Source organism: Drosophila novamexicana, unplaced genomic scaffold, assembly GCF_003285875.2.
Source record: "Drosophila novamexicana strain 15010-1031.04,08,12 unplaced genomic scaffold, DnovRS2.1 tig00001752-arrow-arrow-pilon, whole genome shotgun sequence".
Taxonomy (NCBI): Eukaryota; Metazoa; Arthropoda; class Insecta; order Diptera; family Drosophilidae; genus Drosophila; species Drosophila novamexicana.
Window position 1 is genome coordinate 139,464 of NW_020824886.1, and position 27,829 is coordinate 167,292.

General features: G+C 42.2%; 3 protein-coding genes across 8 annotated transcripts; all 3 read right to left on the reverse strand.

Annotated features, from left to right (window-relative positions):
- Positions 1–832: 832 nt before the first annotated feature.
- On the reverse strand, positions 833–14,291 carry LOC115768324 (proline dehydrogenase 1, mitochondrial). 5 transcript variants are annotated; one of them, XM_030712878.1, is made up of 13 exons: positions 13,821–13,989; positions 11,348–12,254; positions 8,575–8,696; positions 7,090–7,176; positions 6,847–7,031; positions 5,194–5,229; positions 4,723–4,787; positions 4,457–4,635; positions 2,363–2,537; positions 2,129–2,290; positions 1,861–2,052; positions 1,622–1,799; positions 833–1,552 (listed from the first exon to the last, which is right to left on the reverse strand). In XM_030712878.1, exons 2-13 carry the CDS (start codon positions 11,915–11,917, stop codon positions 1,347–1,349), a joined length of 2,157 nt encoding a protein of 718 aa, XP_030568738.1. In that variant the 5' UTR covers positions 11,918–12,254; positions 13,821–13,989; the 3' UTR covers positions 833–1,346. The 5 variants fall into 5 exon arrangements, with proteins under 5 accessions (XP_030568738.1, XP_030568736.1, XP_030568739.1 ...); XM_030712876.1 differs by lacking the exon at positions 13,821–13,989 and adding an exon at positions 14,060–14,291 and having other exon boundaries at positions 1,347–1,552; XM_030712879.1 differs by lacking the exon at positions 8,575–8,696 and adding an exon at positions 7,509–7,630 and having other exon boundaries at positions 1,347–1,552; positions 13,821–13,990.
- Positions 14,292–16,646: 2,355 nt separating this feature from the next.
- On the reverse strand, positions 16,647–20,100 carry LOC115768327 (myb-like protein AA). The gene is made up of 4 exons (XM_030712884.1): positions 19,477–20,100; positions 18,991–19,392; positions 18,831–18,912; positions 16,647–17,940 (listed from the first exon to the last, which is right to left on the reverse strand). The coding sequence occupies exons 1-4, from the start codon at positions 20,082–20,084 to the stop codon at positions 16,705–16,707; spliced, it is 2,328 nt and encodes a 775-aa protein (XP_030568744.1). The 5' UTR covers positions 20,085–20,100; the 3' UTR covers positions 16,647–16,704.
- On the reverse strand, positions 20,087–27,821 carry LOC115768326 (translation factor waclaw, mitochondrial). 2 transcript variants are annotated; one of them, XM_030712883.1, is made up of 4 exons: positions 26,247–27,821; positions 24,770–26,191; positions 24,529–24,700; positions 20,087–20,159 (listed from the first exon to the last, which is right to left on the reverse strand). In XM_030712883.1, the coding sequence occupies exons 1-3, from the start codon at positions 26,685–26,687 to the stop codon at positions 24,575–24,577; spliced, it is 1,989 nt and encodes a 662-aa protein (XP_030568743.1). In that variant the 5' UTR covers positions 26,688–27,821; the 3' UTR covers positions 20,087–20,159; positions 24,529–24,574. The 2 variants fall into 2 exon arrangements, with proteins under 2 accessions (XP_030568743.1, XP_030568741.1); XM_030712881.1 differs by lacking the exon at positions 20,087–20,159 and having other exon boundaries at positions 24,336–24,700.
- Between the last annotated feature and the right edge of the window lie 8 nt (positions 27,822–27,829).

Genomic DNA, 27,829 nt, shown 5'->3' on the forward strand with positions numbered 1-27,829 from the left:
ATTTCGATAAAGAAAAGAGAACTTTGCGTTACAATTACATCAAGCACACTGAAGACAACAAAGGAGGAGGAGGGGAGGGGGGGGCGGGTTGGCTAAATGAAAATAACAATTGAAAATATGTTTGCTATTTGATATATATATAATTATTATAATAAAACATTCAGTTTAGTGTTAGGTTAATCCCTGGGCGGCAACATATATATATATATACATATATATTGATGCTTGCTGTGAAAAGAAACAAATGCAGGCGTTCTACCGATCTCTCCCTATATATATATATATATAGAGAGAGATATACATAGAGGTCTAAACTACAGTTGTTATGCTTAAGGAAACAATATATAAGATCACACAGCAGCAGCAGTTGACAACAATTGAAATCGAATTAGAAAACACTCGAGAAACTAGTCTAAAATGCAGCCAAGTATATATATATATATATATATATATATATAAACGTTTTGTATGTATGTATATATGTGTATATATTATATGCTCTTACTTTTAAGTTTTTTGCTAATAATGTGATTTTGTTTTGTTTTGTTTTTGTTTAACTCGCGCTAGAGAATTTTACAAACCTATTTTGGTTTACGGCTTTTATTACATATTTGTTTATATATATATATATATTTATATATATATATATTTGTTTTTTTTTTTCGAAACACTTGCAACAAGAGATACAATTATTAATGACTTATATTGAAATACATATGCAAGCAACAGTTTGATTAAATTATATAATTAATATGCTTCTCTTTGCTTTGAGTTTGTTTGCTTTCAACTTTCGATAACATATATATATATGCATACACACATCTATATATATCTCTCTATATATATATATATATATATATGTATAGGCGGTAAAACATGTTGAATATAAAATTATAAGGTTTCACATTCTTTAGATCTTAGTTTTATGCTGCTCTGCAGTTTCGTGTATATTCGGCGCATATCTTTAAATAACTCTCTCTCTCTCTCTTTCTCTCTATATATATATATATATATATATATTATATATAGATAAATCGATTTCCGTTTGGGTATCGGACGCATCTAACGTTAGAACATTTAGAATATAAAAACAAAACAATACTAAAAAAAAAATAATAATAATAGTGCGCACACACACAATCCACAGGCGGGATTTCACTCTAGGCTCTCGGGCGTGTGTTCTTTAGTCGGGTTGTCATTTTTGTTGTTCTTGTTGTTGTTGTCAGTTGTATTATTTATGCTATATTCGTGTATCGTTTTGCCCGGACAACACACATGGATGGCCTGCCTAACTCGCAACACGCTGAAGCCGTAGCCGATGCCGAAGCCGGAACCGGAGCTTTTGTTTAGATGGGCACATAGTTGCCCTTGGGCTTGTAGAAGAGCTGGCCGCGAAAGAGGCGACGGCGTATCTCGCTGCCGAGCAATCGTTTCTCCTTCTTGATTTTCTTGAGAACGCCCTTGTTCTCCTGGGCGCGACGCGACAAATAGGGCAGCACCTCCTCAACGGGTCCATACGGTATATACTTGTAGGCCGAGTAGCCGGCCTGACCTGCAAGGCGAAAGGAAAGATTAATAGCATAAGGCATTGGCATTCAAAATTGTTCGTAGAATGTCTCACCCAGCGGGAAGGTGATGTAATCGCACATGCCCAGTAATTGACCAAAACAGATGACCTTATCCTCCGGCGAAATGCCAATCGATTTCATATTCTCGATGGCAAAACGTACCGTATCCTCATTATGCGATGCAACCATAATGCCAATCTTGCGAGCATCATCGTCCGAATCCTTCAGCAACTGCAAGTATCGAAATTAATAACATAATAACATTAAATTTTTGTTTGTTTTGGGTATTTGCCTTGATGCGACGCAAACACTCGGCCAGCGTCTTGTGATACATGTCCGTGGTGGCCTCATAGCTGGGATTCACGGGATCGGCATAGCCGAGCGCCTGGGCGCGTGCACGCTCCTGATCCATATAGGCGCCGCGCACTAGCTTAGCACCGAAATAGAAATTCTGTCGCTTGGCCTGCTCCAAATCGGTGACCACCTGCAATACAGAACAGTTTCAAGGATTAACGCGAAATTCATTTCGGTGTAGGAAGCTTTGCTGGTCTGAGGCTCACCTCACGGTAGGCCTCACGCAAATAGCACTGATAGGTATTGAATACAATGGCCTTCTCCTTGTTATATTTGCGCATCATTTCCAGCGTAATGCGCGAAATCGCTGGCTGGAAATAGGTTTGCTCCGCATCAATCATAATGCGCACGTCCAGCTCAGCGGCAGTCTGTCAAATATATTCGAAAAAAAAATCAATTATGCATTCCTAATTTGTCTGCAATCTATTCGCAATGCTTACCTTTACAATTGTGTTTAGACGACGTATCATGTTTCTAAACATCTCCTCCTCTTTGGGCGCTATTTGTGAGATCAGTCGACGCATTTGACCCGTTATCGGATCGGGCACGCGAAATGTGTCGCTCAGCTGTGAATCTTCGTCTACAATGCCTGACCAGGGAAACAGATGCAGTATACTAGAAGGTAGAGACGGGCCAGAGTTAGATAAAATCATATTTTAAAGTGCGAAAGCTAATTTATCAAAGGTTTTTCTAAGATCTGCACCTGGTGCGTTTAAGGAATATTTTGCTCCCTTTTTTTTGCTTTATAAAAAACCTGAGCTAAACTAAGCTAAGTTAAGCTAGCCTCAGCTTAGGTTGCCTAACCTTATTTTAACTATACTTAACTACACTTAAATAACCTAAAGCAACACAACCTTACTTAACCTATCCTAGCCTAGCCTAGCCTAACCCAACCTAACCTAACATAACCTAACCTAGCCTAGCCTAACCTAACCTAACATAACCTAACCTAACCCAACATAACCTCACTAACCTAACCTAACCTAACCTAACCTAACATGACCTAACTTAACCTCACCTCACCTAACCTAACCTAATCTAACCTAACCTAACCTAGCTTAACCTAACCTCGCCTAACCTAACCTAAGCTAACCTAACCTAACCTAACCTAACCTAACTTAACTTAACCTAACCTAACCTTTATACATTTCTCCTCATCTCCACACCTTATCGAACACAATCTATTCTAAGCGTTTCCCACCTCACCTAACCTTGCTTTCTCTTACCTCACCTCTTCTCACCAAACTCTGAGCTGAACCAATCAAAGTCTTAACTGCACAATCGATTTCACGCGCAGCCAACTTAATGTGGACATTAATTTATTTGATGCTGCCAGATCGCTCGATTAGCTAACGGCTTCAAAGTAATTCATCTACTACTTTTAATTTCTTTTACAATTGTGCCTCAAACCAAAGTTTGCCTGTTTTAAAATTAATACAAGACTAGATTTTTACTTTGGGCAAATAAATATCAATTGGCGTCACATTAGAAAGCCATAAATCTATAAATACAGCCATATATTAGCACAAGCTAAAATTCAGCTGAATAAATTAGTAAGCGCAAATTATCTGATGAGAAAAAAAAAGAAGTTAAATTTAGACAGACCTAATAAAAAGTGCTAAATAGTATTTAACTTCTTAAATTAACATCATTAATATCAAAAACAAGCGGAAATGTCGTAAAAAAAGCTGGTCTAATGAAGTGGTTCAAACCTTAACCATAAAAGCCTACACCCTCCCAGCTGGGAATATTTGGGAGTAGGAGTAGGAGAAGGAATAGGAATAGAAATAGGAGTAGGAGTAGGAGTAGGAGTGGGAATAGGAGTAGGAGTAGTAGGAATAGAAATAGGAGTAGGAGTATTAGGAGTAGGAGTAGGAGTAGTAGGGGTAGGAGTTGAAGTAGGAGTAGTAGGAGTATTAGGAGTAGGAGTGGGAGTAGGAGTAGAAAGAGTAGGAGTATGAGTAGGAGTAGGAGTAGTAGAAGTAGCAATAGGAGTATTAGGAGTAGGAGTAGGAGTAGTAGGAGTAGAAAGAGTAGGAGTCGGAGTAGGAGTAGAAAGAGTAGGAGTAGTAGAAGTATTAAGAGTAGGAGTAGTAGGATTAGGAGTAGGTGTAGTAGGAGTAGGAGTAGGAGTAGAAGTGGGAGCAGTAGGAGTAGGAGGTGTAGTAAGTAGCAGTAGGAGTAGTAGGAGTAGGAGTAGGAGTAGAAGTAGGAGTAGTAGGAGTAGTAGGAGTAGTAGGAGTAGTAGGAGTAGAAGGAGTATTAGGAGTAGGAGTAGGAGTAGGAGTATGAGTAGTAGGAGAAGTAGGAGTAGAAAGAGTAGGAGTAGGTGTAGTAGGAGTAGGTGTAGTAGGAGTAGGAGTAGAAGTAGGAGAAGATGGAGTAGGAGTAGTGGGAGTAGTAGTAGGAGTGGAAGGAGTAGAAGTGGGAGTAGAAGTAGGAGTAGTCGGAGTAGGAGTAGTCGGTGTAGGATTAGTAGGAGTAGGAGAAGGATTAGGAGTAGGAGTAAGAATAGAGAAAATGAATATACGCACCCCTCCTTATCGGATGTGACGTTCCGCAAGAACTGCTGTACATCCTTGTTGTCGCCAACGCTGGCATAATACTTCTCGAGATCCTTGATGGTCTTGTGATGGGTTAGCACGTTGCCCTCGCCGCCGACAAGTGCCTCCATATATTTACGTGTGCGCATTATGACCTCGGATAGTTGCAGCTATCGAAACAAAGGAAATTAATATGCAATCAAATCAACTAAAGGGTATATATATATATATATATATATATATATAGATATACTCACCAACAGCTGTGGACGGCCCAGGGCGGTCAATTTGATGGCCGTGATGCCAGTTCCGAAGGTGGCGCCTGTTGCAGCAGGTGGCAAGTTGACAGGTGGCAGGTAGCAGGTGGCAGGTGGCAAGTTGTTCGATCGATCGGTTTGTTGTTCGGAAATGAGAAGCATTTGAGAGGTAAGTGAGAGTGCATGAACGCAAAAGGCGCGTAGCAATACGAGGCGTGGCAAAAGGCGTTCAAGACAATTTTAACTACACAGCAATTGATGCACTACAAGCTCACACACACACACACACGCACATATATAGTTTACACTGTAAAAAAAAGGTAATCGAAAAAAAAAATGGCAAACAAAATCAACGCAAAACTAACTAAAACAAACACACAAAGCAAAATGCTAAATACGAGATTTCAGGCTTTCGATTCCGAGTAGTTTTTTTTTTTATGTTTCAATTTAACGTGAATTTAAGCGGCTTACCCGTTGCCGCAGCACGCGGCTCTTTCCTATCGTCGTCTAGACACATACACACATAGGCACATACACGCACACACACATACACACACATACGCACGCACACAAACATTTGGGTTTGATTTTCAATGATTTTTTGAGGTTAGTTCAATTCCAAAACGTTTCATTTTGATTTTTTGAGGTTAGTTCGATTCCACAACGTTTCATTTGGATTTTTTTTAGGTTGGTTCAATTCCACAACGTTTCGTTTTGATTTTTTGAGGTTAATTCAATTCCACAACGTTTCGTTTTGGTTTTTTGAGGTTAGTTCAATTCCACAACGTTTCGTTTTGGTTTTTTGAGGTTAGTTCGATTCCACAACGTTTCATTTGGATTTTTTGAGGTTAATTCGATTCCATAATTTTGATTTTTGAGGTTAGTTCGATTCCACAACGTTTCATTTGGATTTTTTTAGGTTAGTTCAATTCCACAACGTTTCATAGGGATTTTTTGAGGTTAGTTCAATATTCCACAGTTTGTTAGTTGCGTTTATTGTTAACAATTAATTGATTTTATTTTCAGAGAAAGAGAGAGAGCGGAAAAGTCGTTGCCGTTGGTTTTGTGAGAAAGAAAAATGCATTCGAGAGAGATAAATTAATCAAAATTATAATTAAATGAATCAAGTTATCGCAAGTATACAAAAAACAAAATAAAAAAGAAAACTAGAAGCTACAAATGCATCTAATAGAAACTAAGAAAGTGTGTGCTGTTAACTTTGGCGTGCCAGAAGATGAGATACCCCTTAAAAGACAATTACCAACTGTTCCTGAGATGAGCTAAAAACACATTTGAAACATTTCCTACAACTAGAGTTGAAATGTTTATTTATAATCGATAATCTCATTCAATATCTCACACAAGGAGAGGGAATGTTTAAATTGGATATTTTTGAACCTTTGTAATACAAACAAAAACAAGTTTTGCCAAGTTTCAGTTTCTGACTCATTTAACGACCCGTTCCCGAGGCACATTTCCGCTTATAATAAATTCTGTTGAATCAACTTTTCCGGCTTGTAAATGTAAATTGTTTGGCATTTGTCGAATTTTTAAAAAAGCCATTGAACTCGGGCTAAAGCTCAAAATAAATGGCAAAAAAGTTAGTTGGGCAACATTGGAATGAAACACGTGCGTGCGGAACAGCTGGAATTGGGCCGAAATATTGTTTTCGCATGCGCGAAGACTTGACTTTGTGTTTCTTTAACAATTCGCGAGCTTAAATGTATTTTATTTCAATCTATTTCCCTGTTTAGGCTCAAATTTGCAATTCTAACCTCAAAAGTGACAAACCTAACCTCAAAAGTGAGAAACCTAACCTCAATGTTTCGAAAGTCGCTAAAAAGAAATATTGCATAATAGAGTACAACTTATGAAACCCTGCCAGGCGAAGGCAAAGGTAAAGGCAAGAGAAAAGCAAGAAGAAGAAAGAAAACAAGTTTAAGCTAAGCTTAAAGTAAACGAAAATAGGAAACACAGGGTTGCAGAACAGGGTTGCAGAACAGGGTTGCAGAACAGGGTTGCAGCACAGGGTTGCGTACGGCACATGCTTTTTTTTTTTAAGAATTTGTCGATTGGACAACAAAAAATGATGTTGAAGTGAAGAAAGGGGAAGGCGAAGCTTACCGGAAACGGCCTCCAGACACTTGATGAATATCTCCATGTTGCGTTCACAGGTGGCCTCGTTCAAATAGAAATAGGTGCGTGCGCTGCTCACCTTGTAGCGACGATCGGCAAACGATTTGTCCACATGATACTGCGGCAAGGCGCCCGCATCCTGGGCATTATCACCGGTGCTCGAAACGGAAGATCTGCGAATAAAAAAAGTGTTAAGTCAAGTGTGTTTCAGCTGTGGTCGACGACACGTACTCAACTTCACGCTTCTCGGCCTCCTCCTGGGAGATATCCTCTTCGACGGAATAGTCCAGAATGGGCTTGACGCCGAACGAGCGTAGTCTGTGGCGGCGTTTAACGAGTAGTTGGCAAGAGATTAGAGCGGAAAAACAAAACAATGGAGCATTAGAAATGCGGCTTTATAAAAAACGGAGGCTCAAAACGGGTGCGCGTGGGGGTTGAAGGGGGGGGGGGGGGGGGGGGGGGGGGGCATATATATATTTATTGCTGTGCATTTGGGAAGCAAGTAAACATGCCACAAATGAGCGTCGCATTAGTTCAAGTTAGTTGGTTTTCTTTTCAGCATTGCATTTTAGTTAAATATGGCTTGGTTAAATATGGCGATGATATAAAAAGTAAATGGAAGCGTTTGGATATAGGCGAGATTTGGGCACCTCTCGAGCGTGGGAACAATCGTGTGGCGATTCTCGCCGGCCACAAAGTGCCCGTAGAAGCTGGACTTCATCAGTATCACAAACAGTTTGCTGCCCAGCACGGCGCGGGCGACTTTTAAAAGCTTTTTTATTTTTATTTTTTTCGAGCAGGAAGAGGCGTTGCACATTGTTTATCGGTTGTGGTTGTTATCGATAGCATTACGGTTATGTTGATTGTCGATTGTTAAATTCATAGTTTATCGATAATTTGGTTTAAAGGCAGTGGCTCATCGTTAATCGGTTCAGTTAATCGATAACATTGCGTTTACGTTGTTTGTTATGAGGAGGAAGAAGCGTAGCACAGCGTTTATCGGACAAGTTTATCGATAGCAGAGGTTGTCGATATCAGAGGTGATCGATAACAGTACGGAAGTGTTTTATTTAAAGGAAGAAGCGTAGCACATAGTTAATCGGAAAAGGTTATCGATAGCAGAGGATATCGATATCAGCGGTTATCGATATCAGGGGTGATAGATAACAGCATGTGTTTTTGTGTGTTTTATTTAAAGGAAGAAGCGTAGCACATAATTTATCGGCGAAGATGATCGATTGCAAAGGTTATCGATACCAGCGGTCGATAACATCGATAACAGTACGGAAGTGTTTTATTTAAAGGAAGAAGCGTAGCACATAGTTAATCGGATAAGGTTATCGATAGCAGAGGATATCGATATCAGCGGTTATCGATAACAGTACGGATATGTATTATTTTCAAGAAAGAAGCGTGACACATCGTTAATCGGATAAGGTCGATCAATAGCAAAGGTTATGGATAACAGAGGTCATCGATAAGAGTACGCAATTGTTTTGTTTTTAAGAAAGAAGCGTAGCACATCGTTTATCGGTTATGGGTTATCGATAACCGTACAGTTGTGTTGATTGTCGTTGTTGTTTTTTTTTTTAGGCATAGCGCAACAGCAAAGCAAAAGTCGAATGGAAGAGAAAAGAAAAAAAGAAAAGAAAAAAAAGAAGAAGAAAAAGAACAAAAATATGGTGTTAGTGAATTCAATAATCGTTATACAATTACCTTTCCAATGTGGGTATTATCTTGATCTGATCCTCGCCAGCGACAAAATGGCCATAAAATGTTGCCTTCATCAATGCTGTAAATAACCTTTTACCCAATATTTTGTTTGACCATTTCATAAGCTGCGATAATTTCGTTTTTAGACAAAATTTTAAAGATTTGTTTTCGTTTTTATATTTATATAAATCAAGGCATATGTATATATTATATATATATATTGGGTTTTTTTTTTTTTTTTTTTTTTTTTTGTTGAAAAGGAAATTGCAGAAAATTTCAATGTACAGAAAATACGCAACGAGCAAAAGAAGGGCAAAAGAAAATATCGCATATCAAAAAGAACTCATGTTTTCCTACCTCAAAAACACAAAAACACAAAACAACAACTCATTCATATACGAGCCTCTCGCTCGCACACTCACGCCGCCCACGTCATGTGGGCAAAGATCGAGGCATATTTGTCACCTTTCTTTTTCTCTCTCTCTCGCTCTCTTAAGGCACATAAATCATTTGGAATGCCGCCAAAGCGCAGGCCATATGCAATGAGAGCGCGAGAGAGCGAAAAACCAACAGACAGAGACGATCGTGTCAAGGCCAAACGCGCTGACACAGCATGCGGCGAACTTGCGGCGAATATTTTTGAAGAGAGCGCAAGGGATCGTCGAACTGAGCAGGGCTGAGCTTGAGCACTGCGCGCGCCTGCTCAAGTAATTAAAATGGTAAACGTCAAGCAGCTGCCGTAAAAGCTCATAAAACAAAAAGAAACGACAGGAGCTTTTTTTTTTTTTGACAGGCACGTGTGATGGACTAAACGAACCGGTTGACAAGACAGTGAGGGGGGGGGGGGGGGGGGGGTCAGACTGTGACAAACCAAAAAGAGCAACTAACTGTGTACATGTTGCTTGTGTGTGTGTGTGCGTGTGTGTGTGTGTGGTTTTTCAAAACTGGTTACATAAAAATTGGCAACGCCGCAACATCTCGAGTACTTTTGTTTTAGTTGTTCTCATATTTTTTTTTTTTTTTCGGCGAATGCTGAAAAGCAAGCACAGGTGTTCGATTTTGAGCTGTGGCCCCGCGTCACGAGACCTGCCAAACGGACGAGCGGTAAAAATAGAATCGGGCAAAAAAAAAAAAACACACACACACACACACATAAGAACAATTAACATGGCTATTAAGTTGCCAACAAATACAATGTGCACATGTACAAAAAAAAAAAAAAACACACATCAATTTGTTGTATTTGCAGCGCTGCGATTATTGCAATTCACGTTAATCAATTTTCCATCAAATCGATCAAACTGTAAACTGTGTAATTATAATCGATAAGCATATATGTATGCAGGCAACAAAGGCGAAAAAACATACCCACACAGACACAAACATCAACACGTATACGTAATAATAATAACACATGCATATGTATTTACATATACATACATACGAGGGCGAGAGCCGCAGTTGCCGTTTTGATTGGCGCGCTTTTGGGGGCCTGCCTGTTAAGCATTTACATATGCACACACACACACACATAGATAGAGAGATGTGCGTATGTGTGCGCCTGACCGACCGACTGACGCAGCTGGCGTCTACTCGGCTGGCTTGCGCGCAGTAAACAGCAGCGTTCAGCAACGGCCTCCAACAAGGTCATAAAATGCATTTGATTCGCACACCCGTTGAGTCACAAGCTCATTCGCATACACGCTGAGCATTCCCCCTACACTACACACACACAGACACACAGACACAAGCCAACCAATTGAGGCGGCAATTAGCGCTGCATTCACTCAAATTTTGATGTGTCATTTAAAAGCCATCAAGGCGCAGACAGCTCAGCAGAGGGGGCAGGGCGCGCCTGCTACTGGCAGGCAGGTAGACAAGAGGCAGCTCAAGTAAGACAAATGACAGACTGAAATAGACTGAAGAGTGTGCACAGAGAGTCGAGAATATAAATAGAAAACTGAATATTAGTATAACACAGCGGCAGGGGGGGGAATGGGCAACGGACGCTAATACTTTGCTAATGATTACTTTATATAACACTGAGCGTAACGAAAGCTTGGGAACATTTGATGACTCTTTGTGAGTGTGAAAAGAGAGAGAATTGAAGGGAACAGTAACGCAATCAATTTGAGTTTTATCGAAGTTGTGCGACGACTTAAGAGGGATAATTGGGCTTAACAATGCAACTTAACAGTTAGCATGTCATAAATCACTCTACACACAGAGAGAGCGGCAGAGATCAACCACAATTAAAGAGACTTAAAGATCAGGACAATTAAAGTAGAGTGTGCTTAAGCTCAAGCCCTAAAGAGAGTTGAATGAGTGGGAATGCATTAAGCATTAAAGAGAAATGCACTAAGCCCAAGCTTGCATAATAGGAGAGCCTACTAACAGAATTAGATCGGGGGAATTGGAAAATGTCAACAATCAAAGAACGGACAGAGATGTGAGATGTGGGCTTTGGCTCAAAAGCGACAGTTTAAATGCACAGAGTGAAATCTTTTGCAACTTTTATACTCAATAGGACACATGCAAGAGAGAGGCCAACCGACCGACCGACCGAATTTGAAGAGCGTGAGAAAGACTGGAAAATGGGACAAATGCATTATTGAGCTGTTATACCCAATAGGAAAAGTGCAGATAAGAGCAAAGCCTAAGAGCAAAAACTAGCGGTAAGCTGACGCCAACTACTGTAGTCTAAAGAGAGTTATGTAGATAGATACTGATAATATTGTACATAGATGCATAGGTTGCATTGCGGCGCTCAACTTACCGTCATATTGTGCTCAACCAGCTTCTCGCTGGAACAGATCATGTAGACCATATAAGCGCGCACCAGCTCCCATGTGGTTTTGCTCTTAAATGCCGCTATCGGATCATTGAAGCTGACATCGAGTGGATCGCGCTGGGGCTTGCCCTCGGGCTTCGATTGGTAGGGCTTCGCATCGGCTGCGCCCCGTTTGGCGGCGCTGCCACCATCGTCAGTGACCGCTGAAATCGCTACCTGCGCCTGCTGCTCACGCGCCGCCGAGTGCAGGCAGCGAGCGCCGTTCAAGAATTGATTCTGCCAGCGCAGCGCATATCGATGCGAATGCAGAGCGCTCACCATGTCCAGAGCAGCATTTTTGCTGCCGCTGCTTGCGTTGGCGTTGACGTTGACGCTGGCGCTGGCGCATGCTGTATGTAGGCTTCTTCTATGGCAACGTTTGCCGTTGTTGCAAAATGCCGCTGCACTGGCCAAATAACCGTTGCTGCTGACGCTGCTGATGCTGCCAACGTTGCGACTGTAGTAAACGAATTTAATTGTTGTACGTGGGGCGCTCAAGGAACGAAGTTGAGCCATTACAGAGCGGAATAGATGGCCGTGGATTCCAAGCTGATGTTACGACTCCTTTCCAAAAATATAGCGAGAGAGAGAGAGAGAGCGAGGCCGGGTGAGAGGGCAATAGCTGCTCTTCGTCTGCTTCTGTTGTTTTCTTCTTACGGTTCACACAATTTGCACACACTTTTACTTCTCTTGTTCTTGTTGCTTCTGATGCTGCTGCTGCTGCTACTGCTTCTGCTGCTTCTGGTGCTATGAAACAATCTCACAGCTGATTTTGTGTGTGTTTTTTCTTGCTTGCGTTTCGTTGCTTTTTGCCTGCGCTGTTCTTGCTGTTGTCTTAAAGCTTTTCGCCTCTCTGCAAGAATTATGTGTTATACAACAATTGCAAGAAGGGGAAGAAACAGCAAGAGCGAGAGAGCGTGTAAAAAAAAGAGAGAGAGAGAGAGAGAAAGGAGAGGTTAGAGAGCAAACAAAACATACGAAAATTTGACACACACAACTTGTGCTCAAATACACACACACACACACAGACACACATACTTAAAGGCACGCACACCGTACACCGCACACTAAACAATGTGCACGAAATTAAATTAAAAGCGAATTTAAATTTGAGTTGCTTAGCTTCTGCTTAAATTGTTGACGTTGTTTTTTTTTTTTTTTTTTTTTTTTTGGTGTGTTTATTGTACCTGCCTTCTATATTTATTGTATTTTATTTTTTTGTTGTTTCCTTGTTGCTCTGATTTTCTTGATTTTTTTTTTTCGTTTTGCGTTTTGCGCTACGTACGCCGAAACGTTTGGCCACGGCAAAAGCACAGTTCAAACTGTCAAGACAGCGGCGAAATGCCAACCGAAGGCGCAACGAGCCGAACACGGCCAGCACGAACACAAACACGAGCGCACGACCGACCGACCGACAGGCAGGCAGGCAGGCAGGCAGGCCATTCATCCTGCACTGTCGTTGTCACACGCCTCGCTTACATAATGGTTGCGGCGCCCACGCGAAACTTCGCTGTGTGACGTCACGCGCACCAGCCTCCGCTTGCGAATCACGGCGAAATAGACCATTGGTGGAGGCGGCGGCTTATTAAAGCACCCCATTAGGGGGGGGGGGGGGGGGGGGGGGCTGAATTATATTTTAATTGTTTTTTCTTTTCTTACGTTTTTTTCTTTTCGTTAATTTAAATTAAAATGCGCTACAAGTGTTGACCACGACAATGACAATCGCCGCGGGGCCAAACACTAATTGGTGTTAATTCAAAAACGTGCAGAGAAGCCAAACCCCTCCACCGCTGCCCCCTTTATCTAGCTATCTGTCTCACTCAGAGCAGGCCAGCGAGACCAAGCCGACGGCGAAAATTGTGATTGCTCATTTTAATTTATTAGCGTGACGCTAAATGCAAAGCAGACGAGACGCAGTTGCTGCCGCCGCAGTCGCAGTCGCCGCAATCAAATTAATATTAAACTTGGCGGCGGGTTTCATTGCGCACAGATTTCATTACACTTAATTATTGTTGCTGCTGCGGAGAGTGAGAGCGGGAGAACCAAAGCGAGAGAGCGAGAGCGAAAATTGCGACGGCGTCGCGCAATTGGACAAAAAACAAAAAAAAAATGCAAATTCATCAAAAGAAATTGTTTTATGCTGCTGAATAGAATCGCCTACACTCACACACACACACACACACCCGCAATTTTGTGCATGGATAGTTATATAACCGTTGCGTGCGCTCCGTTACACTGACTGAGATCCTTATATTACCCATACATACACAAACGCACACGCACACACACACACACACACACAATTCGCCCGTTGACCAATTCGCCGCCTTTTGAATTTCTCTATTTATATTTATCTGAATGTTTGTGCCATTTTTGTGCTCTATCCGTTCGGTGTGTGTTTCTTTTTCCAACAACTTACCCTCTCTCACACATGCATACAAATTGATATACACAACTAAGCATATATGTGTATATGGTACATATAATGCGCATACGTCTCTAAACACTTTCAATTTCTGATGCGCTCTTCGAAATTTCGAATACTCTTATTTTAAGCCAAAACGGTAAAAGGAATTTTACTGCTTATTAATTAAAGCGTATAAAAAGGTTCAGATTCAAGATCTGACAACAAACTCGCTGCTGCCGTTATATGCGTACCTTAGCAAATGGATTTTGGTTGTTTTTTTTTTTTATATTTTTTTTGTTTTTCGTCGTGTGTGTGGCTGTTGCACGTTTCTTGATACAGATACAACCTTAACACAAGTGTGAGGGTCTGAATGCGCGCACCAACTAAATTAAGGCCAACATTGAAGCGAAACTGTTGGCGAAAGCTCACACGAAGCTTGCGAATGGGTCAAAACCGAAACCGAAACCGAAACCGCGTGTGTAGCACAGTCGCAGCGAATGCGGCGAACAGCAGCAGCAATGGCGGCAATGTCAGCTGTTAGCTGTTGTTGTCTGTTGCCTTTTGAACTGTTTGCTTTGCACGTGAGGTCTAGCAAAGTGCACATAAATCACGCGCTCGCCATTTTATTTTTGTTGCTTAACACAATCCTCGCATACTTCACGACCAATTGGAATGCTGTCGCTTATCTACGCAGCAGACGGTTGGCTGCGGTCGCCAAGGCTTATCTTGCACATACCAATGCACACATACACGCACACACACATGTATAAATACGCAGCACCGGCTAGCTGTTTACTGTTGTTCTTTGTGTACGCACTAGAGTTGCAACAAATCGTTCTTGTTAAGGTTCACTTGAACTGTTCACTGAACTAAGCGAACCAACGAAGACTCAAATGATTGTTCGTTGTCCTATTATCGTTCGAACAGTTATGCGACTTACACCAACAAAACGAACAACTTTAACTGTAACTCACACGATATTGGAACTAACAATTCAAAAGATGGCACTGAAATGAAAGCTTTGTTAGTTCGGAGCAGGAATTGAACGAACTAACCTGTGCAACTCTACTGGAGCCGCTGTGCATCTGGCAACGCCGCCGACTTGCACAAAAACGATGTGCACGCGGTAATTATCGATAAATATCGTCATCGTGCGGCATTTTGAATTGAGATTTGAGTACATTTTTTTTTTATATGAATATATATGTATATATATTATATTAGGTATATGTATATGTTTTGCATAATGTTTCCACTTTCACAATAGATAATAGATAATAAATTATAGCTAATATTAATTAACAGTTAATAAGCGCAGCACATGTGCATATTTTTTGTAATATTCTTTGCTTTTCCAAGAAAAAGCAAAAACAAAAAAAAAGAAAACTTAACAAATCGAGCAAAACAGAAATTGAAACTATGCGGCGCCGTTGTTAACAATTAACAAAAAAAAAAAAACAAATATTTGATCTAAAAAAAAAACGTTTTGCGCTCTGCAATTAACTTTAACATGTTGCGTGCCTGGGTGCATGTGTGTGTGTGTGTATACATATTATATATATATATGCGTGTGTGTGTGTGTGTGTTTACATAATATTATTGACTAAATTGTAGATCCAACGAATGTCTATTTACTCTCAATGTGTTAATGCCGCACAATTCTCTCAAACTAGAGCTACAGCTAGAGGCACGTATATATCATCATTATCATCATCATTGACATCATCATCATCATTGACATCATCATTATCATCATCATTGACATTATCATATACATCATTATCATCATTGACCTTATCATTATCATTGACATCATCATCATCATTGACATCATCATTGACATTATCATTGACATTATCATCAACATTGACATTATCATTATCATTGACATCATCATCAACATTGACATCATCATCATTGACATCATCATCATTGACATCATCATCATTGACATCATCATCATCATTGACATCATCATCATTGACATTATCATCATCATTGACATTATCATTGACATTGACATTATCATTATCATTGACATTATCATCATCATTGACATCATCATCATCATTGACATCATTATCATCATTGACATTATCATCATTATCCAAGGAAGTTAAAACAATAACAATCACTAGACATATATCTATGTATATATGTATAAATACAGCGCCTGACAACAAACTAGAAACCAAAATTAATGCGCGATTCTAAATTTTCACTCTTTTTTTTTTCAGCACAGCTTATAATATCATATCATATGTGTTCTAGCTTATATTATTTTCGTTACACGAGCCAGAAGTATTTAGCTGCACGCAGCGCAATACCCTGTTAAAAAGAGTTCAAAAAAAAAGAAGGGGGTATCTACTTGATGGCAGTGTGTCTCTCAAATTGTTCTAGGCGTGACGGATGCATACTTTTTTTTTTATTTTTCTCTCTCGAGAGAAATCGGAGAGAATTTGGATTAATCTAGCCCCTAGGGGGCGTGGCTAAAATTTAAAAAAACTTCTTTCGTGCACATTTATGTTGGACTTGTTTCTAAAGAAAATCAATTGAATTAAGAAAGTGCCTGTGCTTCTTTTTTCTCCTTAGGTCTGGGCCTCTTTCCAACTAGGGCCTATTTTTGAAGGCTTACATTGATAATTGGTCTAAATTTGGTTTGGTTTCTAATTGGTTGTCAGTGCCTGTAAATACATATGCGGATAAGTACAGTCGCAACAAAGAGATGTTGCTGCTGCTGCTGCTGGCAACTGTTGCTGCTGCTGCTGCTGGCAACTGTTGTTGCTGCTGCTGGCAACTGTTGTTGCTGCTGCTGGCAACTGTTGCTGCTGCTGCTGGCAACTGTTGCTGCTGCTGCTGCTAGCAACTGTTGCTGTTGCTGCTGCTGCTGCTGCTGCTAGTTGGACTTGGTCAGCTCGGTGCGATTGGCGGCCACCTCGGCGAGAATGAGCAGATCTGAGGTAGTGGTCACATCGTAGCCGGCCTGCTCGTAGGCGGACAGCGTCGACGACGATGACGACGACAGCGGCGGCGATGCGGCAACAGTTGTTGCTGTTGCTGTTGTGGCGGCAACTGTTGCTGCTGCTGCTGCGGCGCGCGTCTCATTGAAATAGTAGCAGCCATTTATGGTCAGGGGCAGTATGGAGGCCACCTCCTGCTCGATGGCGCTGACATCGCGACGCGTGATGCTCTCCTTGCGCGCCTTGCGCTTCTGGCTGCCCACGGCAGCAACAGTTGCTGCTGTTGCTGTTGACACGGCAGCAACAGTTGCTGCTGCTGCTGCTGCTGTTGCTGCTGGGGTGCTGCTGCTGGTGTTGGAGTTGAAGTTGGGGTTCCGTTGCTTTTTGCTGCTGCTGAATTTCTTCTTCTTTTTGGTGCTGCGCTTGCGCTGCAAATAGGCATCCAGACTGAGCGCCGGCAGCTCCCTGATCTTCTCCTCCAAATCGAATTCGTTTGCCGCAACAACACGCAACGCTGTTGTCGTCTCCGGCTGCACCGGCAGCACCAACTGTCCGCCGGAGACAACAACAACGGCGTTTGTTGGTGAAATTGGCGGCGTATTGCTGTTGGCATCGTTGTTGCTGCTGCCGCCACTATTGAGGCGACATTTGGACTTCTTGGCAATGGCCGCCAGTTGGCCAGAATTGATAAGTTCCTGATAGATTTTGCCCTTGCAGCTGCGCGCGGTCTTTAGCTTTTTGTTGGGCGTGCCGCGCTCCTCCTCCTCGCTCGAATTGCTGCCGCTGTCCAGCAGTCGCTTATTATTATTACAATTATTACTATTATTATTATTGTTGTTGGGCATGTGCGTGCTCAGGAACTGTGTCGTCTCGCTGAGCACCTGCTGCAGCGCATAATCCTTGTCCGGCACACTGCCCGCATTGGCGCTGAGCAAGGCGCTCAGCTCACCCATTTGTGTCTCGTCCGCAAACTTGAAATAGTTGCTGCGCAGCATATGCGCCACATCATTGGGCGCCCACTGGAGCTGCTGCTGTGGATGCGGCTGCAGCTGCTCCTCATTCATTTGTCCGGCGGGAGCATTGCTGGGACGGGTGGCGAGCGTCCGCAGCGGCGGTGCGGGCAGTTTGTACCATTTGAAATTGGGATTGGCATTGAAGAAGGCATCCTTGTTCTGAAAAACAAAAAATTGTTCTTAATTATTATCTAAGAAGACTTTAATTCATCTTGTATCGGACCACAAACAAACAACATTGCAGCAGATCAGAGGGAGAAGGCGCGAACAACGCGCAAGGGAGATAGAAAGGAAGTGCGTGCGGGCGAGAGGGAAAACAAAACAAATGTGTGTGCATGCATACAACACATATAAGTCATATATTGCAAAAACCCACAAAAGCTATCATAATCTTTCATTTCTTTTCATCTTTCATTTTTATATTTGGCCAAAAGCAGCTTTATTGCTTCTCGAAATTAGCAGCTCGCATAGATTAGATAAATGCGCGGCTAACGACTTTTGGCGCACAATTTAAATTCAAATTAGCATAGCGAACATGTTGCCAGATTGCTTAATTAAACCATGTGGCAGCACCACCAATGAATGTTTGTTGAGTTTGGCAGCAGCAAATGCAGCTCAAGCTTATCTGTGGCTAAATTGTGCTATTAATAGTTGAAATAAAATTGATAAGCAGAACAGAACAAAAACGAAATAAAAAAAAATTACTTAAATCAAAAGAAATAATGAGCACGAGTATTATATAAAGATCAGCTGTTGTGCTCATTATTGCTGTTAGTATTTTCTGTTCACAATTTACATATGTAAGTCAAACATGTGGCCAGATCGTTTACTGAAGCTATGTGGCAGCATTAAACAGTTAATTAGCGAACTAACTATTGCTGTTAGTATTTTCTGTTCACAATTTACATATGTAAGTCAAACATGTGGCCAGATCGTTTACTGAAGCTATGTGGCAGCATTAAACAGTTAATTAGCAGGCAATTATGAATTGGAATTTTAAACTGATTTTAAAGAAATGGCGTATTATTGAAAATGCATTTAATGTTTACCTGTTGCGCCAAATCGGTGAAGCACTGCTTCTCCTGCTCATCCAGTGCGGCCCACCAGTCGCCGAGTATTTTTGTGATGGCTCTGTTGCAATTATGATTGAACGATTTTTGGTTATATTTAGGTATTTATTTGTTATGGCCACAGCGTTGCCAGACTTACCGATTCTCCAGCGATTTGTAGCGCTCTTTGACAATGGCGCGATGCCTTTTACAGAATATAAGAAATGCGTTCATGGGACGCCGTGCATGATGCTCCGGCCGCATATGCTCCTGCTGATCCACCTTGGACATCAGCTGCTCCTGCTGCAGTTGTAGTTGTGGTGCTGCTGCTGCCGCCGCCGCCGCCGCTGTTGCAACAGTTGTTGCCGTTGGCGTCACAGTGACCACATCCACCTCGACATGCTCCTCGGAATCATCGTCATTTGTGTTGTTGGGCACATTTAGATGGGTTTTCTTTGTTGGCTGCCGCTCCTCTTCCTCATCATCATCCTCATCCTCCTCCTCCTCGTCGTCATCGTCGTCGTCGTCGTCCTCTTCATCTTCCTCGCCCAGTTCGCTGCTGCTGCTGTGCTGATGTTGTTGTTGTTGTTGCTGCTGTTGTTGCTGCTGTTGTTGCTGCTGCTGCTGATGATGATGATGATGCTGCAGTTTGGCATAATTGTGTACATCTTCGATTTGGCGAAAGGCATTTTCTTGGTCCTCAGTCCTTTGTTGTTGTTGCTGTGGCATTGTCCATGCTTCAATAAAGGCACTTTTGGCTAACCCTGTTGTTGTTGTTGCTGGTTGCAACTGTTGCTGCTTGTTGTTGCTGCTGCTGCTACTGCTGCTGCTGTTGTTGCTGGACTGAATGCTGACTTGTCTAAGCTGCGGCTCTTTGGTGCTTGCTGAGGTATTTACTTTGCCAGGCGGCATCCATTTCAGTGAGGCGCCTGCCTTTTGCTTCGGCTGCTGCTGCTGTTGTTGTTGTTGTTGTTGGGGAAAAGCCATTAGAAAATGCTTTGCCTCCGCTTCGGTTTGTGTTATTTGAAATATTTTTGGAGTGGTTGTTGTGTTTGTTTCTGTTTTTGTTGTTGCTGGGGCGGCATTGTTGATTAAACTTTGGCTTTTGTGCTCATTTGATGCTGCTGGCACAATTTTAATGCCACTGCTGTTATTGTTATTGTTGTTGTTGTTGCTGTAGTTAAAATGCAGCGTAATTGCAGCAGTCGCCGCAGCACCTGCGCCCGCACCTGCCACACTAAAACTGTTGATCATATTTGGTTAAAATGCGCGCCGCGTCGCGTCCTCGTGAATTGCATGGATTTTCTTGTTTGATTATTGCCGTTGGGCCTGCGAAATAAAAACCAAATATAAGCAACAAATTCGAATAGGAATTTCACAAATTTGTATCACAGTGTGTGTGTGTGCGTGTGTGTGTGTGTGTGTATGCGCTACTGTATACGTATGCGCGTATGACAGTGCTACCATTGTAGCTTAAAATTGTTAACCATCTGGCAGCACTGCGCGAGTTGCTCAGTTGTTTACAAAATACAACGGCGAGAGTGGGTGGAAAAGGTATGGTAAAGAGAGCGAGTGAGGTAGCAAAAGAGCGAGCGCACAGATGATATTCGCAAGCGTTCGCTTTGTGTGCGCCAACCACTAACAACACAGCATGTATCAGCTGTGTGACGTTTGACGGTGAATATGCACTAATGTGTATGTGTGCGTGTGTTTGCCATTGGCACTGACGCGCCCGTTAGTCGCAAAACAAAAATAACACAAAAACAACACACACGAACAGGTTCAACTTGTATTAAATATTATTAGAAATTGTTTGAACGAGCAGAAGAAATTACGACGAGAATTTATTGACTACTCGATATTGATATAAGTTGAACTAACTCTCACTCTCTCTTGCATTGCAAACTTTAAAAATAATATACATACATACAGATGTGTATGTGCACACATGTACATACATATGTATGCGCTTATGAACAAAGCAGCAAAAGTGTGTATGTACTTGGATGTATGTATGTATGTTACTGGCACACGGACAAACAATTGAAACGTCAGCGTATACATAAGATGTATGTATGTATGTTTTGCATAAATAAAAAAACTCATTTCGATTTATATGTATGTATGTACGCACAATGAAAAACACAACATCGGGGGAAAACAGCAATAAGTCAACTACGCAGCGCGAAAACCAAAGTTTCCAATTGCATGGAATATTTTTCAACACTGACAATAATGTTAAACACTGGCTGCCAGCTAGCCAATTATTGCAAATAACTGTTAAGTCGAATATGTGACTGGCGGTTGCCTAGTTAACACATGTTAATTAATTATTAACATTATTTGCATTTTTTGTTGATCGCTCACTTTTGCCAATTCTGCTACTGCACAATTTGCTGACTATTTTTTATACATGTATATTTTTTGTGACCGCCCGTTTACCGTCGGATTTCATATAACATAAGCAAAAAAAAAACTACTGTGAACATTGCTACGTGTACAGCTGTGTGACCGTATGTGTGTGTGCATGTGTGTGAGAGAGAGCGAGAGTGCGAATGCGCGCAGTTTCTGTATGTGTGTGCGGGAGATGCCGATGCCGTTGATTTGCCGTTTTGTTTTCGATGCGATTACTTTGAACTTGATTGTGCCTGTGTGCGGGAGATGTACTGCGCTTAAAGCGCTGTTGTGTGAACGGCAAGTATTTGTAAATTTTAGCTTGGGATCCATCTCCAACAGTGTTGCCACTTGACGCATTTGTACCGTGAAAAGTGCAGCCATAGTGCACAGCTGTCAGCTGTTACACCGTTGCTTTGTTATTGCTGTTGTTGTTGTTATTGTTGTTTCGCACCAGCCGTACACGGTCAAGGCCAAAGCGTTGTCGGAGCAACCATTGATGAGAGGTGGTTGCCAGACACGAGGATTGGGGGTGTTTTGTGGCGCCGCGCCGTAACCTTCAAACAAGTTCTCGTTCTAAATTCGCTTCTAGGTTATGTTTCGTGTGGCTTAATAATAAAGGGGGCGTAAGACAGGAATTGTGTGTTGCATTTGAGTGCAACAATTTTTTTTTTTTTTTTGTAAAAATGCATGCAATAATATGTTCATATGTATTTGTGTGATGTTTCGTTCAGTTCATTTAAAAACAAAGATACAGATATGGATATATGTACGTACATATATATATATATAAAGTTGCCTATTTATATATATACGTACGTACGTGCACATAAATATGAATGTATGTATATATGCAGGCAATGTAGACGCGCGCACACAAACAAACAAACACACAGACACACACACACACACACACACAAAGTCGACAAGCACAAAACAGCTGATGACGTTTGTTATTTTGTTCGCAGTGATTATTTTGCAAATAAAACGGCAAAGCAAAACGAAAAACAAAATGTCGTTGAATTTGATTTTGGCATTTTGTTAAATGAAAACTTCAACATCGAATTGGCGCATTAATTAAGCACAATATCAAATATTTATTTATTAAACAATTTACTTTGAATTTCACCAACAATCAAACGGTGTCTCGAAATCCCAATCGAACTCGTACTGCTCTTGTTTAATTAATTTTCAATGTTGATGATGTCAAATGAGAATGAAAACTGACTGTTTTTGTATTGTGCGGACAGAGGCAACGGCGGCGACGGCGACGACGACGACGGCGACGGCGACAGAGAAACGTTCGTCGTCGTCGTCGTCGTCGTTGCCTGTGTTTCGTTCAATTGAGCGCAGCAGCAGCAAAAACAACGAAAATGTATTTATTTTTTCTGTTTTTGTTATTGCTTTTGCCAGCGTGCGTGTGTGTGTGTGAGTGTGTTTGTGCGCCACATACAATCGCACAAGCAAATAGGCCCGCTGGCGCTCGCTCACTGTTGAGAGCGAATATTCTGTTCTTGTTCTTGTTGCCAGTGTTGTTGGCACTGACTCTCTTGCACTTGCGTGTGGGGCTCAGGCTCAGCTGTTTGACTGCCTGTTACTGTTGTTTTTATTGTTGTTGTTGTTGATGATGGAAAATCGTGTGCAGCGAATTTTCATATGCAAATTGGGGCAAACAGGAAGAATTTGGTTTCTCCATGAAAAACATGCATAAATGCTGTGATTGATACACTAAGTATTGCAACAAGTAAATTTCCTCTCTTCGCTGCATGCATGTACGTTTGTGTGTGTGTGTGTGCATTGCTGCTATTTTTTTGGTTTCCTTTGACATTTTGGCAAATTTGGAAGCTTCTGCTATTGCATAATCAATTTTAACAGTTTGTTTGCATTTGCATTTGCCCAGCGTTGCCTACACCAAAGCAGAGCAGCAGCAGCAACCGCAACAATGTTATTGTTTTTCAAGGTCACACACACAAGCAAGCGCTACAACGTCCCCAACACCCACCGGCCATCATCAGTTGAGTTCAATTGTTGTGTCTTACCGTTCGTTCGCTCTCTTTTGCGCGCGTTGCTCGATTGTTGCGCTCTCGCAAACAAAACTTGCCGGGAGCAAGACACACACATACACACACACACACACAACAACCATTCAAACTTGCTATCACACATACTCCATGGGTGTGTGTGTGCGTGTTGGGTTTTTGTTTGTGGGGCTCACAGTCTACAGGAGGATACTGTTATGCATTGAATGTGTGCGTATGCGTGTTGGTTTTCAGGGTCAGGGAAATTCGATTTTTTTTTTTGTCGTCGTCGTTGCCGTTGAGAAGGCCTTAATTTAAGACAATGACAAAGCAATCAATTTTTAAGTGAGAAAATGCGACACGTAAATAACGTTAATGTTAATGAACTGTACTGAGTACAGTCTGTTAATATTGTTTACGCACAGTTAAATAACGAACAAAAAAATAAACTACAAATAATATTTAAAAATCAATCTTAACAGGCACCGATTTTTTTTAAAAGAGAAAGAATGATCAAAATGTCAACAATCATAGAAATTAGTTTAAAGCATAAGTATCGGCTGTGTTGGGAAATTTATGGCAATTCAATGTTTACGAAGGAAATTTACAAGGCACTTGGTGGGACATTAAAAGTCCCAGCTTAATAAATCAGCTCATATTTAAAATGGCGTCCGTTACTAATACTAATGTAATAAGCAACTGAGAATATATACATACATGTATTTGGAATATACACATTTCCATATATTTTTTTTAAATATCTCAGTTAATTACTGACAAACCAGGACATAAGATATTTGGAAGATGTTTATTTGTTACCAAAAAGTGTTAAGAGAAACGGGTGCAAAGTCAAAAAAAAAGCTTACTGTGCCAATACTTGTGAGCGTGTCTGTATTTGTGTGTGTGTGTATTCGTAAATACGCAGCTGATTCGGGCACTTCCGTGCATTATAAAACCGATATGTATACGCACACACACACACAAACTCGCATAAATGTGTATGCAAATAATTGAATATGTATGCATGTGCGCGCACACACACACACACACACATCTATGCTTGTATGTTTTTTCTTTTTGGCTTTATTTGTATTCCAAGACAAAAGAGCATACAAAATGATAAGGGGGCATTCTTGCGGGCAGTGCTATCGACCAAGAGCCGCAAGAGCCGGGAGAAGGGGCGAATTATTTGTTGTGCTCGCGATAAGCGGTTTGTATAAAAAATAAATAAGAATGATATCGATAAAAAATGAGCAGCAGCGGCAGCAGCATCCCATCTCACTCACCCAAAGTGCAGTTGACATGCGTGACGGGTGTCCGGCGGATTTGCGTTTAGCGCTTGAGCACATCGATAAAAGTCTCGTGCGGCACACGAATGTTGGCAAACATGCGCATCTTCTTTTTGCCCTCCGACTGTTGTTTGAGCAGCTTCATGCGACGCGTCACATCGCCGCCATACTATCGATAAATAGAGTATTGTTATCGATTAAGTTCGCAACATTTTCTTTTTGCAGTGTGGCAACTCACCAGCTTGGCCGTTACATCCTTGCGATAGGCCTTGATGGTTTCGCGCGCAAGCACTTTGCTGCCCACGCACGCCTGTATGGCAATCTGTACCATCTGTTTGGGTATGAGATCCTTGAGCTTGTGCACCATTTGGCGGGCAACGCCGGTTGCCTTGCTGGCGTGCACAATGCGGCACAGCTCCTCGATGGGCCGCCCATTCAGATGTATGTCCAGACGCACCAGATGCGTCTGATGATAGCCATGATCCTCATAGCTGAAGCTGGCATAGCCGGAGCTCAGCGATTTCAGTCGATCATGAAAATCCAATATAATCTCGCTCAACGGCAGCACATACTTCATCAGGATGCGCGACTCATCGATGTTCACCGAGCTCTGCTGCAGACCGCGTCGCTCCACGCACAGCCCAATTATCTGGCCCACATATTCGGTGGGCGTTATGATGGTGCCCAGCACCAGCGGCTCATGGTACTCCTCAATGTTGGACGGATCGGGCAGCAAGGCCGCATTCGATATGTCCAGCGTGTTTCTGCCGTGCTGCTTGATCAGCTTGGGATTGCGCAGCACAATCCGATATGTGACCGAGGGTGCCGTTATGATCGGCTCAGCGCCATGCTCCTGCTCCAGACGCTGACAGAACACCTCCATATGCAGCAGGCCCAGAAAGCCAAGACGCCAGCCCTGACCCAGCGCCGGACTGGAGTCCACATTGACCGTCACCGCCGAATCATTGAGCACCATTTTGTCAATGGCGCTGCGCAGGGCCACATGCTTGGACTGATCGACCGGAAAGATGCCGGCAAAGACAAGCGGCTGCTGTGGCCGATAGCTGCCGGCAGCCGTCGCCGTTTGATGCTTCAGATGAATCGTGTCACCGATGATGGACTCCTTGCTGTTGCGCATATTGCAGGCAATGAGGCCCACCTGGCCGGCCAGCAGGCCGTGCACAGCGCACTCGGCCGGACGCAGCACGGACAGACTCTTGACGGGATACACCTTCTTGGTGGCCAGCGACTGTATATCCTGGCCCACGGCCAGCTGGCCGTTAAGCACATAGATGAGATTGAGTGCGCCGCGATATTTGTCGAACCAGCTGTCAAAGATGAGCGCACGAAATGCGCTCTCGCGCTGCACATTTGGCGGCGGGATTGTCTCAATAACACGCTCCAGCACCTGGTCAATGCCAGTGCCCAGTTTGGCGGAGACGCGCAGCACGCTGGCGGGTTCAATGCCAAACAGCAGCTGCATATCCCGGGTCACCTGATCGGGCTGGGCATGCTTGATGTCGATCTTGTTGAGCACCGGCACAACGGCCAATTGTCGCTGCTTGGCCAGATGATAATTGGCCACGGTTTGTGCCTGTACTCCGTGGCAGGCATCCACCAGCAGGATGACGCCATCGCAGGCGGCCAGCGAGCGGGAGACCTGCCAGAAACAGACATTAATCCCAACCGAAATCGGATGAATACACGCAACCAACCTCGTTGGAGAAATCCACGTGGCCGGGCGTATCGATTAAGTTCAGCAGATACAGTTGCTGTTTATATTTGTAGAATATGGAGGCGGTCTGTGCCTTCACTGTGATGCCGCGCTCCCGCTCCACCTGCAGGCTGTCGAGCACCTGATGCTGGCCGGCATTGCGTGAAATTGCGCCTGTCAGCTCAAGCACACGATCCGCCAGCGTGCTCTTGCCATGATCCACATGCGCAATGATGCTAAAGTTGCGAATACGCTGCACGGGCATCTCCGCAAATTGCCGTAGCAGCGCAGCCTCCGACAAATTGGACGCCGGCGCCGCATCCGATTTGTCTTCCAAGCGAACCAAGGTCGTGCAGAGTGTGCGATGGGCGGCCAAACGTTGCCATGTGCTGCGGCCAGTTGTTTGCGTTAGCGAACGCGTCCAGCGCATTGTTTTGTACATGCTGCTCTGACTTTTAACACATTTTTCGATTTATTTTCATTTAAATATAAGCCGGCACATTTTGTAAATGTTACCGCACAACATGTGAGCTGAGTGCGTAGGGTTGCCAGCTGGTTTCAAACTACAGCACGGCACTTGCCATGGCAATTCATTCACAATATAGTATTTTTTGTTGTGTTTTGGTATTTCTGTGCAGGTGGCAACGCTGTTAGCCGTTTGACCATATTAAGTTTAAATGAAATATTAATTAGTTAAAGCTATTAACGGCACGGCAAACCAAAAAACTTTACAAGTGTTCTGCTAAATTTTAGCCCAGCGCGTGATTCTTCCCAAAATGTGTACACGGTAATGTTTAAGAAATTGTATAAAAAAGCATATATATATATATATATATATGGAGAGGAATATTTAAAGGATTATAAGGATTCGCTTTAACATTAAGTGCGCATACTTTTAGCTTGAGCCTTGACATTAAGCAATTGCATACTGAGCAGCTTACACGTAAGTGACAATGTAATTGTTAATAATAAAAAATAAGCACAAGCGCTTAGCGTTAATACACAAAAAAATACAAAAATGTACATACGATAGGTATGTATATATATATATATATATATATATATATATAGAGAAATAGCTGCAATAGCTTAACGCTCAACTCAATTACTTAGCTTTAGTTATTAATTAAACATTTACGCACTTTCTAAATGATAATTACACAGGCTTAATATAACACGAGTTGGAGGCGATCTTTAACTTTTTCAAATTGTTTAACATCGGCAGAGTTTTTTTTTAGCTTAACTTAAATGCGGTACAAGTACAAATACAAATACAATAAAAATATTTTTTAAAAAAAACGTACACATAATTCAATTGTTAATATCGAAGACGTCATGTCTAAATACATAATAGGAATACAGTTTGTTATTCATTTTCATTTCTTTCTTAGGAGTGATATGAAGTTCGTGTGTGTGTGTGTGTGTGTGTGTGAGTACAAGTGTCTGCATATACGTGTGAGTGAAAGTGTCTGCATATGTGTGTGTGAGTGCAAGTGTCTGCATATGTGTGGGAGTGCAAGTGTCTGCATATGTGTGTGTGAGTGCGAGTGTCTGCATATGTGTGGGAGTGCAAGTGTTTGCATA

Bases quoted from the DNA above. Each gene is read 5' to 3' on its own strand.
- LOC115768324 (XM_030712878.1), bottom strand. From the start codon at position 11,917: ATGGCTCAACTTCGTTCCTTGAGCGCCCCACGTACAACAATTAAATTC. The intron at 5,230-6,846 runs GTAAGCTTCGCC...GTATGTGTCTAG, and splicing joins GTGTCTGGAGGCCGTTTCCG to ACGACGATAGGAAAGAGCCG. The intron at 2,053-2,128 runs GTGAGCCTCAGA...TCTGTATTGCAG, and splicing joins TGCGTGAGGCCTACCGTGAG to GTGGTCACCGATTTGGAGCA.
- LOC115768327 (XM_030712884.1), bottom strand. From the start codon at position 20,084: ATGATCAACAGTTTTAGTGTGGCAGGTGCGGGCGCAGGTGCTGCGGCG. The intron at 19,393-19,476 runs GCAGCATCATCA...TCAGCACAGCAG, and splicing joins GTACACAATTATGCCAAACT to CAGCAGCGAACTGGGCGAGG. The intron at 18,913-18,990 runs GTAAGTCTGGCA...TAATTGCAACAG, and splicing joins TACAAATCGCTGGAGAATCG to AGCCATCACAAAAATACTCG.
- LOC115768326 (XM_030712883.1), bottom strand. From the start codon at position 26,687: ATGTACAAAACAATGCGCTGGACGCGTTCGCTAACGCAAACAACTGGC. The intron at 26,192-26,246 runs GTTGGTTGCGTG...TGTTTCTGGCAG, and splicing joins ACGTGGATTTCTCCAACGAG to GTCTCCCGCTCGCTGGCCGC. The intron at 24,701-24,769 runs GTGAGTTGCCAC...ATTTATCGATAG, and splicing joins AGGATGTAACGGCCAAGCTG to TATGGCGGCGATGTGACGCG.